This window comes from Lepidochelys kempii, chromosome 2 (assembly GCF_965140285.1).
Source record: "Lepidochelys kempii isolate rLepKem1 chromosome 2, rLepKem1.hap1, whole genome shotgun sequence".
NCBI lineage: Eukaryota > Metazoa > Chordata > Testudines > Cheloniidae > Lepidochelys > Lepidochelys kempii.
In genome coordinates this window covers 22,135,448-22,154,999 of record NC_136381.1, presented here as the reverse complement: position 1 = coordinate 22,154,999, position 19,552 = coordinate 22,135,448, and the positions used below count along the sequence as shown (strand labels likewise).

The following is a 19,552-nucleotide window of genomic DNA, read 5'->3' as shown; positions in this document are numbered from 1 at the left end:
GGAAGCACTGAGTATTGCACAATTCAATCTGTTCTAGATACATATTGATTAAGTTACAGGAAATTTTGAATTCCATCCAGGTCACTGTGATTCCATCCAGAAGTTGTAAATCACAAGAGAAAAAACATAGTGGTTTGTGTGATTGTCGGAAGCCTGAGTTAGAATTACAGTCCAGTCATTTTAAATATTTTTTAAAATTTTATCTAATACATGGATCTTGCATCCATAATTTACACAGGTTCCTATTTCTCCTTTTCCTACTGCACTTCTCTCTTCCAAACGCACATGAAATTCTCCTAGGTGTCTTCCCCCACTACTTTACCCTCCTATTCCTATAGCCCTCCCTTTCACCTCCACCGCATCAGCTATCTCATACAGAAGGGGTTAGCTGAGTCTCATAAATCCTAGGTGTGAGGTCATGCCTTGAATTCTGTGGGGTCTTTTAAAATGTGGATTTTAGTGTGTTTACTGCACTCTATGAATTATTATACAGTAAAAAACTGGCTGGTACATATGTATATACCATGACCTTCTATTGTACAGAAACAGAAGTACTTAACTGTGACTCATAGACACTATATTGCTAACAGCTGCTACACCAAAGGCGATTCTCCTTTCACTCACATGGCAAGGGCTTGAGCTAGTGAAGCAGGAAGATCTGACTTCTGTCCACACTACTGCCATGTAGTTCTGAAGGAGCACAGTGTGCAGCATAGCAATAACCACTAAGTTCCTAGGTGGTCCTGTTTTTTTACAATATGTTACACTGCGGTCAGTGACATCTGCTGCACTTTTCCATGCAAACACTCATATTGCAGCAACTGCTTAATACAGCCGATTCTGCCATTAGACATCTACATCACTGTTTTGCATCTTCATACGCATCATTAGTGCCTTTGATTACTAAACTACGGGAGAAATCTTTTAACATGACAGCAGGTTCCTTCTTGGTTCTGACTGAGGATAAGAGAAACTGAAGATTTCCTGGACAGACGTCAGGATATGCTTCTACAGGCACAATGTTCTGAAGATGCAGAGCAGGCTGCGCAGCAGGGACAGGAGGACGGTGAAGAAATTTGGCAGCATGTGACCTCCAGAAGAAGAAAGGGGGGCGTCCATGTACCAGCAACGCAGAGACAGGTAAGTACCGTTTTCATGTTCTCTCCACAGGTACTAATGCGGAGAGTGGACTAGATGATGCATCTGAGGGAAGGGAACAGAAGGAGACTCCACCGATTGGAAGGCATGAGATGCACTGTCCTAGGGTTGGGGGTTCCACGACCACCGCTCCCAAGAGAAGGAGCTGGGTGGTGGTGGTCGGGGACTCTGTCCTCAGGGGGACTGAGTCATCTATCTGCTGCCCCGACCGGGAAAACCGAGAAGTCTGCTGCTTGCCAGGAGCTAGGATTCACGATGTGACGGAGAGACTGCCGAGACTCATCAAGCCCTCGGACCGCTACCCCTTCCTGCTTCTCCATGTGGGCACCAATGATACTGCCAAGAATGACCTTGAGCGGATCACTGCAGACTACGTGACTCTGGGAAGAAGGATAAAGGAGTTTGAGGCACAAGTGGTCTTCTCGTCCATCCTCCCCGTGGAAGGAAAAGGCCGGGGTAGGGATCGTCGAATCGTGGAAGTCAATGAATGGCTACGCAGGTGGTGTCGGAGAGAAGGCTTTGGATTCTTTGACCATGGGATGGTGTTCCAAGAATGAGGAGTGCTAGGCAGAGACGGGCTCCACCTAACGAAGAGAGGGAAGAGCATCTTCGCAAGCAGGCTGGCTAACCTAGTGAGGAGGGCTTTAAACTAGGTTCACCGGGGGAAGGAGACCAAAGCCCTGAGGTAAGTGGGGAAGTGGGATACCAGGAGGAAGCATGAGCAGAAGCACGTGAGAGGGCAGGGCTCCTGCCTCATACTGAGAAAGAGGGACGATCAGCGAGTTATCTCAAGTGCCTATACACAAATGCAAGAAGCCTGGGAAACAAGCAGGGAGAACTGGAAGTCCTGGCACAGTCAAGGAATTATGATGCGATTGGAATAACAGGGACTTGGTGGGATAACTCCCATGACTGGAGTACTGTCATGGATGGGTATAAACTGTTCAGGAAGGACAGGCAAGGCAGAAAAGGTGGGGGAGTTGCACTGTATGTGAGGGAGCAGTATGACTGCTCAGAGCTCAAGTATGAAACTGCAGAAAAACCTGAGAGTCTCTGGATTAAGTTTAGAAGTGTGAGCAACAAGGGTGATGTCGTGGTGGGAGTCTGCTATAGACCACTGGACCAGGGGGATGAGGTGGACGAGGCTTTTTCCCGGCAACTCACAGAAGTTACTAGATTGCAGGCCCTGGTTCTTATGGGAGACTTCAATCACCCTGATATCTGCTGGGAGAGCAATACAGCGGTGCACAGACAATCCAGGAAGTTTTTGGAAAGTGAAGGGGACAATTTCCTGGTGCAAGTGCTGGAGAAACCAACTAGGAGCAGAGCTCTTCTTCACCTGCTGCTCACAAACCGGGAAGAATTAGTAGGGGAAGCAAAAGTGGATGGGAACTTGGGAGGCAGTGACCATGAGATGGTCGAGTTCAGGATCCTGACACAAGGAAGAAAGGAGATCAGTAGCATACGGACCCTGGACTTCAGAAAAGCAGACTTTGACAACCTCAGGGAACTGATGGGCAGGATCCCCTGAGAGAAGAACATGAGGGGGAAAGGAGTCCAGGAGAGCTGGCTGTATTTTAAAGAATCCTTATTGAGGTTACAGGGACAAACCATCCTGATATGTAGAAAGAATAGTAAATATGGCAGACGACCAGCTTGGCTTAACAGTGAAATCCTTGCTGATCTTGAACACAAAAAAGAAGCTTACAAGAAGTGGAAGATTGGACAAATGACCAGGGAAGAACATAAAAATATTGCTCGGGCATGCAGGAGTGAAATCAGGAAGGCCAAATCACACTTGGAGTTGCAGCTAGCAAGAGATGTTAAGAGTAATAAGAAGGGTTTCTTCAGGGATGTTGGCAAAAAGAAGAAAGTCAAGGAAAGTGTGGGCCCCTTACTGAATGAGGGAGGCAACCTAGTGACAGAGGATGTGGAAAAAGCTAATGTACTCAATGCTTTCTTTGCCTCTGTCTTCACGAACAAGGTCAGCTCCCAGACTTCTGCACTGGGCAGCACAGCATGGGGAGGAGGTGACCAGCCCTCTGTGGAGAAAGAAGTGGTTCAGGACTATTTAGAAAAGCTGGACGAGCACAAGTCCATGGGGCCGGATGCGCTGCATCCGAGAGTGCTAAAGGAGTTGGCAGATGTGATTGCAGAGCCATTGGCCATTATCTTTGAAAACTCATGGCGATCGGGGAAGTCCCGGACGACTGGAAAAAGGCTAATGTAGTGCCCATCTTTAAAAAAGGGAAGAAGGAGGATCCTGGGAACTACAGGCCAGCCAGCCTCACCTCAGTCCCTGGAAAAATCATGGAGCAGGTCCTCAAGGAATCAATTCTGAAGCACTTAGAGGAGAGGAAAGTGATCAGGAACAGTCAGCATGGATTCACCAAGGGAAAGTCATGACTGACTAATCTGATTGCCTTCTATGATGAGATAACTGGCTCTGTGGATGAGGGGAAAGCGGTGGACGTGTTGTTCCTTGACTTTGGCAAAACTTTTGACATGGTCTCCCACAGTATTCTTCCCAGCAAGTTAAAGAAGTATGGGATGGATGAATGGACTATAAGGTGGATAGAAAGCTGGCTAGAGTGTCAGGCTCAACGGGTAGTGATCAATGGCTCCATGTCTAGTTGGCAGCCGGTATCAAGTGGAGTGCCCCAAGGGTCGGTCCTCGGCCCAGTTTTGTTCAATATCTTCATTAATGATCTGGAGGATGGTGTGGATTGCACCCCTCAGCAAGTTTGCAGATGACACTAAACTGGGAGAAGAGGTAGATATGCTGGAGGGTAGGGATAGGATACAGAGGGCCCTAGACAAATTAGAGGATTGGGCCAAAAGTAATCTGATGAGGTTCAACAAGGACAAGTGGAGAGTCCTGCACTTAGGATGGAAGAATCCCATGTACTGCTACAGACTAGGGACCGAATGGCTAGGCAGCAGTTCTGCAGAAAAGGACCTAGGGGTTACAGTGGACAAATAGCTGGATATGAGTCATCAGTGTGCCCTTGTTGCCAAGAAGGCCAATGGCATTTTGGGCTGTATAAGTAGGGGCATTGCCAGTAGATCGAGGGACGTGATCGTTCCCCTCTATTTGACATTGGTGAGGCCTCATCTGGAGTACTGTGTCCAGTTTTGGGCCCCACACTAGAAGAAGGATGTGGAAAAATTGGAAAGAGTCCAGCAGAGGGCAACAAAAATGATTAGTGGACTGGAACACATGACTTATGAGGAGAGGCTGAGGGAACTGGGATTGTTTAGTCTGTGGAAGAGAAAAATGAGGAGGGATTTGATAGCTGCTTTCAACTACCTGAAAGGGGGTTCCAAAGAGGATGGATCTAGACTGTTCTCAGTGGTAGCTGATGACAGAACAAGGAGTAATGGTCTCAAGTTGCAGTGAGAGAGGTTTAGGTTGGATATTAGGAAAAACTTTTTCACTAGGAGGGTGGTGAAACACTGGAATGCATTACCTACGGAAGTGGTGGAATCTCCTTCCCTGGAAGTTTTTAAGGTCAGGCTTGACAAAGTCCTGGCTGGGATGATTTAGTTGGGGATTGGTCCTGCTTTGAGCAGGGGTTGGACTAGATGACCTCCTGAGGTCCCTTCCAACCCTGATATTCTATGATTCTATGATTTTGTCTCCTGCTGGGGCTCACAAGATGTATCAAAGAAAGAGTACACCAAGGGATTATGTTCCACTGGCTGAATCATTTTCATTTTCTATCAGTGAATTCACACAAGGCAATATTTGTGGCTGAGTAGTAATGGAAAGGAGTTCTCAGTTATTGCAGGAACTGGGTAGAAGTATCAAAAACATCTGCTCAGATATCAAGATGACAGATAGCATAAGGAAATTTTAAAGGAAAACCATTACAAAATTATTTTAAGTTTCAGAGTAACAGCCGTGTTAGTTTGTATTCGCAAAAAGAAAAGGAGTACTTGTGGCACCTTAGAGACTAACCAATTTATTTGAGCATAAGCTTTCGTGAGCTACAGCTCACTTAAATTGAAACTGAAAAGATTTTTCTTGACAGAATATAATTCTGGCACATGGCCCTTCCCAGCTGGAAGAGAATTCTGAGTGTTTCAGCCTGCAAAGTAAACAAAGTAAAGCAATAAAGTGCAGTAATCAAACACCACATGCTAGAGTAAATAGGATAGGGGCAATTGATCATGAGACTGCAGCAATGCAGAAGCAAAACAAAAGAAAAAATGTACAGAGGGACCCTTAGGGCTAAATCAGTGCAGTTGGTCCTAATGGGAGCAATACCAATTTATGCCAGTTGAGGTTAAAGCCCTTGGATTCAGTCAGAACCACACCAATGTTTATGCAGATGCCTCCATGTCCTCTGCTTTTGGGTGCATCAGTTTTACTCTTAAAGTGTTTCCAGTTGGACAGCCAACTTCAGTGGCCTTAATGTTTTGGATACTTGCCGTAACTGTTGCTGAACTGCAATATTTACCATGTTTGCATAAAAATCCTTCAAAGTCACCCCAAATTAAAACTATCCCCACAACTCACTCACCCCTTCTTAACTCCCCCCCGCTGGGGGCAGCCTGCACAAACCGAAAAGCTTTGTGATGTGCCACAAAGAATAGCAGATTCGGGTTGTGTACGGCCACGCATGCAGAGGCAGGGAGTGAGTTTCAGAGCTGATGTCTCTTCACGGTAAATGACTCACTTCCCACCTCTTCCCATTTATATCTGGGAGTTGTTAGCCTGAGTTCTCTGGCTGATCTTAACGGCAGGATACAGCAGAGATGTAGTCTCTAAGCTAGCCTGCATTGATTTAGAGCTTGAATTGGAAGTCAGTGCAGGCTATAGAGCACAGGTGGGATATACTCCCTGCTGGAAACACTGCCTTGTTCATTATTATCTTTAATGGAAGAAGGAGTCCGGCATCTTCAAGAAAGGGATCAAGGAAAATGTAGGTCCACCACTTAGCTGGGAAGGAGAGCTAATAACGGATGACACCAAGAAGGCTTAGGTGTTTAACTCCTATTTTGCTTCAGCCTTCACTAAAAAAAGTTAATTGTGACCAGATGCTAAACACAATTAATATTAACAACAAGGGTGAAGAAACAAAAGCCAGAATAGGGAAAGAGCAGGTTAAAGAATATTTAGATAAATTAGATGTATTCAAGTCAGCAGGGCCTGATGAAGTTCACCGTAAGGTACTTAAGGAACTAGCTGAAGCAATCTTGGAACTGTTAATGATTATCTTTGAGAAGTCATGGAAGATGGGTAAGGGCTCAGAGGACTGGAGAAGGGTAAGCATAGTACTTATCTTTAAAAAGGAGAACAAAGAGGACCTGGGGATTTATAGACCAGTCAGCCTGACTTTGATACTTAGAAAGATACTGGAATGAATTATTACACAATCAATTTGTAATCCCTAGAGGACAACAGGGTGATAACTAATAGCCAACATGGATTTGTTAAGAACAAACTAACCTAATTTCCTTCTTTTGATAAAATTACTGGCTTAGTGAATAGGGGGGAAGCAGTAGATGAAATATACCTTAATTTTAGTAAAGCTTTGACAGAGTCCCACTTGACATTCTCATAAACAAACTAATGAAATGTGGTCTAGATGAGATTACTATTAGATGGGTGCACAGCTGATTGAGCAACCACGATCAAGGAGTAGTTATCAATAGTTCACTGTCAAATTAAGAGGACATATCTAGTGGGGTCCTGCAGGGACCAGTCCTGGGTCCAATACTATTCAATATTTTCATTAATGACTCAGTTAAAGGAGTGAGGGCCTGTTTATAAACTTTGCAGCTGACACCAAGCTGGGAAGAGTTGCAAGCAATGTGGGAGACAGGATTAGAATTCTTGATAAATTGGAGAATTGTTTTGAAATCAACAAGATGAAATTCAGTAAAGACAAGTGCAAAGTACTACTCTTAGGAAGGAAAAATCTAATGCACAACTAGAAAATGGAGAATAACTGGCTAGGTAATAGTACTGTTGAAAAGGATCTAGGAGTTATAATGAGCCAAAAACGTGATGCAGTTGACAACCCCTACCCTCCCCCACAAAAACTAATATAATTCTGGGGTGTATTAACAGGTGTGTTGTATGTAAGACACAGGAAGTAATTGTTCCACTCTATTTGGCACTGGTGAGGCCTCAGCAGAGTACTGTGTCCAACATTGGGCACCAAACTTGAAAAAGATGATCATGTGGACAAACTGGAGAGTCCAGAGAAGAGCAACATTAATGATAAAAGATTAAGAAAACCTGACCTGTGAGGAAGGTTAAAAAACCTGTGTATGTTTAATCTTGAGAAAAGACTGCAAGGGAACCTGGTAACAGTCTTCAAATAGATTAAGGGCTGTTAGAAAGGGGATGGTGATCAGTTGATCTTCATGTCCATTTAAGATAGGACAAGATGTAATTGGCTTAATCTGAAACAAGGGAGATTTAGGTTAGATATGAGGAAAAATTTGTAACTATAAGGATAGTTAAGCACTGGAATTGATTACCAAACGGGGTTGTGGAATCCCCTTCATTGGAGGAGTTAAAGAACAGTTTAAACACCTGTCAGAGATGGTCTAGTTATACTTGGTACTACATCAGTGTAGAAGAATGGATGAGAGGACCTCTCAGGATCCCTTCCAGCCCTACCTTTCTATGATTCTGTGATAGAAGGGGATACATTTTCTTTATTTTTTTGTTAATCAGGTGAGCACGATGAAAGTGAGAGTCTTCACCATGAGATGTCTGGAGGACAAGAAGGGGGAGATAGTGATTTCATGTATGATGACACTGCATCTTACAGTGGCTTTGCACCCGCAGGGCCGCAGAGGAAAAGGTACTTGGCTAAATCACTAATATTTCCAGTTATTCCCCATCCTGTTCTTCTTGGTGACAGCACTGCCATTGGCAGCACTTCCCATGGCTAGAATATCAACTTGCTGAAAGTACTGATCTCTCACCAGCTGTACTTCTACATGGTATATGGTGATTGTCACCAAATGCAGGGCACTGCAGAGTGTGAGTAAAGGAAGGAGAACCAGGATTAAGCTGCTAATGAAAGTGAGTTAGAGAAAGAAAACAGAAATCTTCAGAGTTGTCGTGGTTGATAATCTGGGGAAAAATGTGAGTCTGATCCAAGTCCCACAGTAGTCAGCAGGAATTCTTTCATTTACTTTGGTGAGCATTGTATCAGACCCTGTATTTATATCTGCTATATATCTATAGCTATATAATATTCTGCATGTGCAGAGTTACTTCATATATATGTAACCCCTACTTGCTCACAGTGGCATCGTGTCCCCCTCTAGTGCTGTTTAGGTCCCCTAGAGATTGATGAGCCTGCTACAACCTTGGCTAAGAGACATGCGTCTGTTACGAAATGCTGACCCACATGGGGCGTCGGCAGTGGGGATCAAACCTGCGATCTCTGGAACTTAATGCATAAGCCTCTACTGCCTGAGCTAAAAGACATCTTTCTATTAGCCGAGCCTGTAGCAGGCTTATTAATCTCCCCTGGGCCTAGACACCACTAGAGGGGGACAGAGTGCCACTCCAAGCAAGCAGGGGTTACATATATCAGTGTGTAGAGAGAGATGTCTGATGAACTTAGAAATATAATGTCCTGTGTTATGCAGGAGATCAGGCTAAATGATCATAATGGTCCCTTCCAATCTTAAAATCTACGAATCTATGAACTGGATAAGAATCAGACAGAGACCTTCAGTTCCTGGCATTAATTCCCTCTTTGCATTTTCATACTAAGCATTAAGATAAAATGTGAAGACACACAAAGCTGTTTTTGGGAGATATGAAAATACATGGTATCATTATCCCCAAGAAAGATCCTAGGGCTCACATATGAAGTGACTGCCGGTGATATAAAACCAAGTAGCCTATCTCAAAACGAGCCACTAAAAATAGTCGTTTCAAGGAAAATGGTATTAAACACATCTCTTGAGCATGTGTCAAAGAACTAAGAATGTAATGTTTTTGATGGGTGATGCATAATATTCTGTTCCATAATTTAAACAGAGCAAAACTGGAGACCAAAATTCATGCTGGCGATATAAAATCCCAGAATTATCAGGTGAGTAGACTGCAGTGCACACATTTATAATAACACTACTTATGTTTATTAAAATAACTGATGAGATTGAATCTGAGACTGCTTTCGTGCATGTGTTGTATTTGTGCCCTGCAGATTGCAATAACAATAATTGAAGCCCGGCAATTAGTTGGCGAGAATATTGATCCAGTGGTGATCATAGAGATTGGAGATGAAAAGAAGCAAACGACAGTCAAAGAAGGCACAAATGCCCCATTTTACAATGAAGTAAGTACCTTGCAGTTGGGAAGATGCTGTTTGAAATGGTTGCAGAATGGTGACTGTTCATATTACAGTAACTAGAGATTAATGACTAAAGCAATCTAATCTCTCTGACAAGGAAAGTGTGTCAGCAAGCTGTTTAAATTTAAAGTATGGAAGAGCAAAAGTGACAACTGTTCCATCTTGCGTCTCTCAACCTCTCTCTTTTCACTTTCCCTCCAATCTCATCCGCTGAGGACGTGATTCGCCGTGTCTCATTCCTCCTCTACCACTCCCATCCCTCATTCATGAGCTCTTCCCAGACTAGTTCCCCCCAACCCACCATCACTCTCTTCAAGTTCAAATTGCTCCGACACTTGCTTTTGCAAGTTACACAAGGAGTTTGATAAAATAACTTCCAAAGCAAACCAAATTATTTCTTCTTCTGGGCTTCCCATCTTCTCTGCCTCTAGCTTTTAGATTTAGAGCTCTTAAATAAATGTAGTGTGTGTTTAAAAATAGTCTGATAGAAGCATATGTGGAAGTATATTAGATTAGACCATAACTTCAAACTGTGTGGCAAATAGTGCTTGCTAATGACAGCATTAAGAACAATACTAATCTGCAATTTTGTTTTTCCACAGTATTTTGTGTTTGACTTCATTGGACCTCAAGTGCATTTATTTGACAAAATTATCAAAATCTCTGTAAGTATTTTGGGAAGTTTTATGTTGTTTTATTAAACAAGGATCAAATATTTGGCTGTGTGTGTTATACTAGGTCTAACAGTGATGTTCATAAAAAGAGAAACCATTATATTTTAAATGCCAATGGTAACACGAGGTTGAAAGTGTGTGCACTAAGGTGAAGTTAGGGATGGGGAAAGGGAGAAGTGTCAACTGGTAATGACTTAAAGAGACTTAAAACAACCGAACAGCAAGATCCAGTGTGAATTTTCATGGACATCTTTTTGAAAGTAAATTATAAACTAGTGAACAGTGTGTTACTTGATTGGATATTTGAGTGGTGCATTGGCCTCACATTGGCCCTCTGTAGAGGATGAATTTCACCCAATATTAGTGGAGTCCTCAGCATTGTCTTCATCCCTTTAATTTTCAACCTTCACATTAGTTTTTCTCAGTTTACTGAGCTGAAACTTTTTTCGGGGGGGGGGGGGGGGGCTTATCTCAATTCTTCCGATGCAACCCAAGTTCAAATTTGAAAGCTGCATTCCAGCTCTTTAGGCATGAGCAACACCAGTGCTCAAATAATCCTAGCATTTTAATTGTTGCTTGTTATTCAGGAGGAAAAGGAACTTAACTGTAAGTTAAATTGCTATGCTCAGCACTGCATTGACTCTGGTGCGGTGAAACCCCAAGGAGCAAATCCAACTATCCCAATCAGTCTTGCTTTGAATACTGAAATGAACAAACATACAGCTACTCATTTTGTTAAAGATGGTTTCATGCACCTGGGGAAAGCTGAATTAACTGCTAATCTCTGCCAGGAATATATTCCTAAAATAGTTGATTCTAGGAATGAAGAAGCATTTAAAGTATGCTGTGGGGAATGTGTGTGTTTCGCATAGCATTGAGAGGTTTAATATGTAAAACAAATATAGATCTAATTAGCACTTTCCCTGGAGAGAAATCAGTAGTTGAATGTTGCACAGATGCAAATGGAATGATACTGAGGAAGTACACATTTGTTTCCCATTGAAGCCCAAGATGATGAGAGAGTATCAAAGCAGGTGTTGGTTTGGGGGTTTGGACAAACATCTAGAGTTTAAGGATGAATCTTCAGACTTCTGTGGAGCTACATTGATTTACACCAGTGGAGCATCTGGTCCTATATATGCATCCCAAGCCTTTTCAAACCTAAAACTGGGCTAGAACTTGAGCAAGAGATATGGGCCAGTGCCACTTGCATTTGTAGCTAGAAATACCACAAGTCTGGCCTCTCATGTAGTATTTCAGCATTTCTGCTTCCAGTCACAGCCTCATATCCAAAAATTTCCAAACCATTAAAAATGGTTCAGTTTGAATTTGGTCAGAGAAATGAACAATGGTTCCAGGTATTGGGAAAGGTTGTTTTTTATTTTTTTTATGAAGTATGTCGCCCATTTATAACAAACACACCAGGCCTATATCAGAACGGGGCCCACATTTGAGTGGCAGAACCAGATGGCTGTCTAAGAGTCACATGGATCCATGCATACAAGACCTGTTGTTGTAAGATTCAGAGATGTTCACTATGTATTTGAAGAGCCAGGATCCAGTCTCAGTTTTCATACCATCAGAAGTGCAGCACTTCAAGTGCAGTTATCTTGGTTGGGTACACAAAGTGGGTATTTTCATGTACGAATGGCCAATTTGAGGCCGAGCAAGTCAGCTGTGTTAGCAAATTTCTAATTTGTATTCCAAATTCCAAACTAATTTTGTGGTGTTTGCCTCTTTAGCTTGGGCATATAAAGGTGAAATTCACCCTATGCAGAGCAGCAGCACAAGGTCTTTTGACCAGTTAAACTCTGCTTACCCCCTTAATATAAAGCTTCAGTGGGGCTCAACTAGTGCGTCGGCCCCCTTGTTGGCCTTTCGCACAGATGTGTATTTCAGCCCCAATTGCATGCACGTTTTGGTGCCTGGTGCTGTCCCGCAGGATCAAACCCATAGGGCATGGAATTAGTTCTTTGTAAAATACTTGCTGCATGTGAAGAGTAGATATTTTCCCAAGAGAAACAGTTCTTCCATTTGAATTCTATACGTTTATCTACATATGTTTAAAAGATACAAAAGTAAGTAGAGCATATTAAATCAATATCTTGCTTATTCATTTTTTCTTCACACTACATCCCTTTCTTTGAATTATACTATAATTACAAGAAGCCTTCACCTGGTAAATGTCTGTTATTTTTACTTCCACGTCTAATCTTACTGATTAAGTTTTTCTTCGGTAGCTTAGCCATCTGTCAACATCTGGGTTGAGGGCCTGAATGCCAAGTTTCAATAGAGAAAGTGGGCCAGTGCCTCAGCTGGTGTAAGTTGGCCTAGTTGCATTGAATTCAATGGAGAAACCAGGAGAGGATTTGGCCCCAAGGTTGTAATGATTAGGCCATAAACAAAATATGGCCAATCTAATACAATGCTAATGTATGCTATTATAATCAGGAATTCATTTCAGTTATCTTGGAACATGGCTTTAGAAATAAACAGCATGTCAAGGGAATAAAATTGAACGAGCGAGCAAATACGTGTCCTGGCAAGAAACAGCACCACAGGAGATGGAAAACTTCCTACATTTGCTTGGTTTGAAGCTAGCCTGAGGAGAAGCAAAGTTTAACAGCCTTCGGGACTACTAATCCCTCACACACTGAATCCGTATTATCATGGAAATGTACAGACCTGTGTTTAGAAGCCTCAGGAAAGCAAATAATGTAGCAGCACTACCATGTATCAGCCCAGCGGTTAGTCTAACTGCCATTCGATTCATGTTCTTGGGGGAGAACAGGGCCCTTTTCTGTCTCCCAAGCCCTTAAAAATGAATAGATTTCCTTCTCATTAACCTCTTCAGACACATTATGGCAACATCCTTTCAATGCTGTAGGCATGATTGATATTGTACTTTCACTCTAAGCCCTTATCCTCAGTACTCAGTTACATTCTAGACTGATATTTCTCCTGCTCCTTCTCAGCTGGAAAGTTTGAAGAAAATCCCTTCAGTTATTTTTTGAGTTTATTGATTGTGAAAAAACCCACCATGGGTTTTTAGCTGTTCAGCTGGTTATTGTGCTTGCTTCTGCCTTCCTCCCCCTCCCCCATGGAGAAAAGAAAAAGAGTTTGATTTGAAACGTCAAACTTGCCTGCTTTACTACATCTGGGTGGAGAGCGGGGAGGGTTGGACAGTGGGGGAAGCTTGAGAAATAAGAGTGAAAAAATATATACAGAGCACTGCACACAAGAGCTGTTAGTTACTTATTTTCCTTGTCAATTTAAGAGCCTCATCCTGCAAGGGGTGGAGCCCTGTGGGACTTCAGTGGGAATAGAGAACACTCAGAATCTCACAGGGGCATAGGTGCTGGAACTAGGGGTGCTGCCAGACCCCCTGGCTTGAAGTGGTTTCCATCATATACAGGGTTTACAGTTTGATTCAATGGCTGTCAGCATCCCCACTATACAAATTGTTCCAGCACCACTGCACAGGGGTTCAACACTCTTCACACTGGAAGGCCCCTACGTGCCCACAAAGTGTAGTTTTCACATGGGACTATCCCTGAATATCCACTCAGACTCTGGAGAGGGGAGAGAAAATAAAAGGAGAGCAATGAGAGAACTGGACCCTAGCCTTGACTTTCACTCCAATAGATCCCTTTCTTGCCCTGACTAAAGCTTTATGAAACGTTGTGGTTTTGGTTGCGCAGGACTTGTGAACGTTTTTTATGTGGAGTGGGGCTGCCACTTTGGTTTCCATGGGTTCACGCTCCTATTGCAGCCACAAAGTCAAAGTGAAATTCATCCAAAGCTGTTGTTTTCCCTGGCTTCAAGGTGAAACCACTGAGTTTTCACGGTTTCTTGAACCCCAAAGCCTATTTTAACTTAGGTTCCTTGAAAATTAGATGGATGCTATATTAATGATTTAACTGGTCTGGCATTAGGTTGGCTGCTGCTTCAGTTTCCCAGAAGGCCTTGCTGAAGGCTACAGTCTCATGATCCTTGGGCTACAAGTCCTATGATTTGAGAGGAGACTCAAGATCTATCTCCCCCATGACAGATCCATACCAAAAGCTGAATCCAAGTCTGTATCTGGAATATATAGAATTGAAGCCCTGGATATGTGTGCTTCCAAATTTGGGGGCTCAAAATCCAGATCCAAATTTGAATTCTTCCCAAGTTTGGGGTGTGTCGATTTGGTTGTTCTAGAAACATGAACTACGAACTCAAAACCTAGCCCAGATCTAGGATTTTAGTTTCAGAGCTATCTTTCCTTCCAGTTTGGCCAAAGATTGTCTGAAAGATGTGCTAGCTCTTGTGAATCTTTTTCTCAAACATGGTTGAGTTCCAGATTTTTAATTAAACCCGAAACCAGTAAGATTTGTTTCATAACAAAAGGTTCACACAGCTCTTCTTCCAACCCCACCACAAGGAAATGCTGCTGTCCTGCAGCCTGCTTGTCACCAGTGGTACACACACAGGGATTTGAAAACCAAATCCAGATGTGAGGGGGAATGATCTGACCAGGAGTAGCTGGTGTTGAATCCCTAATCTGGAAGGATGGAGCAAGTGTCCCATGGACCTGATCTTCCTCTCATTTGCACCACTTTACATCTGTGTCACCCACTGACTTCAATAGAATAACATTTTGTGAGCTCAGAATTGGGCCCATTGAGTAAAATACATATTGAAACTTTGGAAAGTGACAATGTAATTCCTTCTCCTCTGTCTACAAACAGTTTTTGTACCAATTTAACTATTGGTTTAGAAACCAATATAGTTAAACAGGCGCAACCCTTAGTATGGATGCAGTTATTCCGGGATAAAACTGCTTATATCCCTCTTGCCTGTTTAAATGGACATATATAAGTAGTTTTATATTGTTATAACTGCGTCCAAGTTAGAGGGTTCCACTGATTTAACTATATTGGTTTCTAAACTCATACAATTAAGGCAGCACAAAAACTGACCAGCCCTAAGGTGTCTATGTGTGTTGTTGCATATGATCCCCACTGGTTGCTGTGGCTGCTTTTGTCATCTATATCAAGTATCTTTGCTTGGAATTCTGTTTCATATATTGAGTGGAAGGGAATCTCTAATGTGCCTTTCTTCAACAGGTTATGCACAACAAGCTGATCGGGAGCTTATTGATTGGCTCCTTTAAAGTAGATGTGGGAACAGTGTATAATCAGCCAGGTAGGAGATGCATTTTCTAAGTTCTCTTTTGTTACATGTGTGTTTTTTCTGCTGTTTGTCTTCTTCAGTCACTGGACCACCCTTCCTCTTCAGTTACCCCCACAAAGGGCATTGCCAAGGGTGTTTTGTAAATATGTAAATAAATATCCAGGCATTGAAGTGGTAGGAAAACGGAGCTGTAAATGCAAATGAGAAGGCACAGAAAGGAAGGCCATAGTGCTGCATTTCCTCCATTTCACTCATCACTCTAGCTACTCAGAATATGGAAGACACTGGCCCCGTCTGCAGTCTGTTTACCAGGCTAGACAGGGCAGTGGGTTTACCCCTTATAACTGTCCTACAATATGAAGCCATTCAACAGAACTGCCCCAGTGGCTCCCTCTTTCTTATATTCCTCTGAGGTAGTCAACACAGAGGGAATTATTTCTGTCTACGTTGATCAAGAAACCCTGGTTCAAACCTGTCTGAGAGCAACCTTGCTTAAACAGGACACCCGCCATCGTTTGGAGAGCGCTGCACTGGGCCATAAACTTTGACACTGAAAGCCTCTAATAGATTTGGCTTTCAGCCTCTTCCCTTGGGGCTTCTCTTTCCCATCCTCCCACTGTTTTCTTCTGAATCAGCTGCTGTACTTGTGCCTTGCCTGTAGTTCCCAGCTAGGGCTTCACTGAGCAGCACTTCACACTGCTCCTCTGAGCGTGTTTATTTCCACTCAGCTCTGGCCTGTGCCTCTCACTCTCCGTCATCCACCGCTCACCATTATTATCACTTGCAAATGTTCTTGCTGAGTAGGAGTGTTATTCTCAGGAAAGTACAAACATTGTTTGCAGCTTTCTGACTGCTGACATGCATACTGCGGTGGGCGCGTTTGTGACAGCTGCATGCCCAGCGTCACAGCCCTCAGAAACTGTACTGAATGGTATTCCATAGAACCACAGAATCATAGAACTGGACGGGACCTCGGGAGGTCATCTAGTCCAGTCCCCTGCACTCAAGGCAGGACTAAGTATTATCTAGACCATCCCTGACAGGTGTTTGTCCAACCTGCTCTTAAAAATCCCCAGTGATGGAGATTCCACCACCTCCCAAGGCAATTTATTCCAGTTCTTAACCACTCTGACAGTTAGGAAGTTTTTCCTAATGTCCAACCTAAACCACCCTTGATGCAATTTAAACCCATTGCTTCTTGTCCTATCTTCAGAGCTTAAGAAGAACAATTTTTCTCCCTCCTCCTTGTAACAACCTTTTATGTACTTGAAAACTGTTATGTCCCCTCACTCTTCTCTTCTCCAGACTAAACAAACCCAATTTTTTCAATCTTCCCTCACAGGTCATGTTTTCTATACCTTTAATCATTTTTGTTGCTCTTCTCTGGACTTTGTCCAATTTGTCCACATCTTTCCTGAAATGTGGCACCCAGAACTGGACACAATACTCTAGTTGAGGCCTAATCAGCGTGGAGTAGAGCAGAAGAATTACTTCTTGTGTCTTCCTTACAACACTCCTGCTAATACATCCCAGAATGATGTTTGCTTTTTTTGCAATAGTGTTACACTGTTGACTTATATTTAGCTTGTGATCCACTATGACCCCCAGATCCCTTTCTGCAATACTTCTTCCTAGGCAGTAATTTCCCATTTTGTATGTGTGCAACTGATTGTTCCTTCCTAAGTGGAGTACTTTGCATTTGTCCTTATTGAATTTCATCCTATTTACTTCAAACCATTTCTCCAGTGTGTCTACATCATTTTGAATTTTAATCCTATCCTCCAAAGCACTTGCAACCCCTCCAAGCTTGGTATCATCTGCAAACTTTATAAGTGTACTCTCTATACCATTTTCTAAATCATTGATGAAGATATTGAACAGAACTGGACCCAGAACTGATTTCTGTGGGACCCCACTTGTTATGCCCTTCCAACATAACTGTGAACCACTCATAACTACTCTCTGGGAACGATTTTCCAACTAGTTATGCACCCACCTTGTACTGGCTCCATCTAGGTTGTATTTCCCTAGTTTGTTTATGAGAGGGTCATGCGAGACAGTATCAAAAGCCTTACTAAAGTCAAGATATACCACATCTACCACTTCTTCCCATCCACAAGGCTTGTTATCCTGTCAAAGAAGGCTACCAGGTTGGTTTGACAAGATTTGTTCTTGACAAATCCATGCTGTTATTTATCACATTATTATCTTCTAGGTGTTTGCAAATTGATTGCTTAATTATTTGCTCCATTATCTTTCTGGGTACAGACGTTAAGCTGATTGGTCTGTAATTCCCCGTGTTGTCCATATTTCCCTTTTTATAGATGGGCACTATACTTGCCCTTTTCCAGTCTTCTGGAATGTCTCCCGTCTTCCATGACTTGTATAAACTTGTATGTTTTACAGGTCATCAGTTTTGTGACAAGTGGGCACTTCTCACAGACCCTGCTGACATTAGGACAGGAGCCAAGGGATACCTGAAGTGTGATATCAGTGTTGCTGGGAAAGGGGACACGATACAAGCCATTCAGAAAGAAAGTGATGCTGAAGAGCAAATTGAAAAGTACTGTAAAAATTTCCTTACTTTGCATCTGTCAAAGAGAAAAAAAAATCCATGAAAAGTCCTTTTCTCCTGTTTATAGAATACATGCCTTGCTTGTGTAATCTGGCATTATTTTAACAAAAGTCTCTGTATGTTCTGCTTTGATGTGCTGGGAGTGGAGTGGGGGGCAGGAGAGTAGTTCTAATTCCACCACCAAATGAAAGGGAGGGATTATTGTCAGTTCCCTGCCTCAGAGGGAGTTCATTCTCATCTCAGGATACTGCTAACTGCTTAACCATCCCTGCCTGAATGACTTTACTCTGGGGCCATTTGAAATATTTCTGAATAGCAATTTTTTGCCTGGAAAATGCACCAGATTGCAGCAAACTTCAGGTGTTTAAAAAACCTCCCACCCCAAAAACAATATGACAGGAAGATATTTCTTATCCTCCTATTGTGTGTGTGTGTATTCTTTATATACATGTACAAACACTGCCCCCATTACAAGTTACACACACTGTACAAAGTGTAAACATTTCTAGCAGGGGCACTTCATAGACACCTGCTTGCCAAGTGGTGTTGCCGCGTACTGCAGTTATGGGTCACTAGAAAATGCTTTTATTTAGTTGGAAAAACAAATGCACACTCCATGTCCCCCATTCCCATCCCCCGCCTCTGAGACACAGTATTTATCACAGGTTATGCTGTAAAATAATGGTGCGACCCCTTTGGTAAAAACATTGTCTTGGAATCACTTCATTGTCTAGCTGAGTTTTCATTCTGAGGGAAATGGCTTTTTTTTTCTTGTAGGAACCTCTTGATCCCCAAAGGATTTCCATCTGAAAGACCTTGGGCCAGATTTTATGTGAGAATCTATAAAGCAGAAGGGCTTCCAAAGATGAACTCCAGCATCATGGCTAATGTCACCAAAGCGTTCATGGGCGATAGTAAGGACCTTGTGGATCCGTATGTGGTGGTCATGTTTGCAGGTCAAATGGTAAATTGGGACTGTATTGCTCACAAATGTAGGCCTTGTTTCCTGTCAGTTAAGTTATGTGCAAACATTAAAGCTGACGCACTTTTACTTAGGGCAGGTCTACACTTAAAACACTGCATCAGCACAGCTGCACTGTGGTATTATAATACCACAGTGTGTAATGTCTAATTCTCTTACAGTCAAGAAAGGCTAAAATTCCCAAGGTGGAACAAGCTGGATTCTAAGGCTGCATCTTTACCAATGAATTTCATAGCTCTCATTCTGTACTCTCTTCTGACGGTAGCTGTGGTGGAAGCTGTACTGCAGACACAGGGCCCTAGCGGTGCTGCTGTTTTTATTATTGTCCCTACAGATGAGGCCTGTTTGTACTGTAATTTCCAGCATTGCTACCACTGGTGGAGATTCACTCATGCTTCATTCAGGCTAGGAAGTTTGCTAGTGCAGACAAGGCCCAAGGGCCTAGTTCTTGCCTTATGTAACTTTTGGGTGAGCTCGAGTTCACTTCGCTGCCCTTCTCCAGTGCCTAAAAATACCCAACTCCCATAGAAAAATAGCTGGAGACCCAGAGTTCAGTCTCTAAGGATTTTCAGGAAGGATTGCACAGGGTCAGCGTCCGCACATTCAAGTCCCAAAAGGAACTAAAGAAATAAATTTAATTAAAATAACTTTA

The 19,552-nt window shown here is 42.8% G+C and overlaps 1 protein-coding gene across 1 annotated transcript in view; it reads left to right on the top strand.

Moving 5' to 3' along the window:
* FER1L6 (fer-1 like family member 6) overlaps nt 1-19,552 on the top strand; it is a 148,439-nt gene that overhangs the window by 37,733 nt on the left and 91,154 nt on the right. The window contains exons 3-9 of the mRNA XM_073329149.2: nt 7,853-7,982; nt 9,179-9,233; nt 9,348-9,479; nt 10,097-10,159; nt 15,277-15,355; nt 17,750-17,906; nt 18,696-18,882. Coding sequence (XP_073185250.1) covers nt 7,853-7,982; nt 9,179-9,233; nt 9,348-9,479; nt 10,097-10,159; nt 15,277-15,355; nt 17,750-17,906; nt 18,696-18,882 — 803 coding nt within the window. The remainder of the gene's footprint in view (nt 1-7,852; nt 7,983-9,178; nt 9,234-9,347; nt 9,480-10,096; nt 10,160-15,276; nt 15,356-17,749; nt 17,907-18,695; nt 18,883-19,552) is intronic.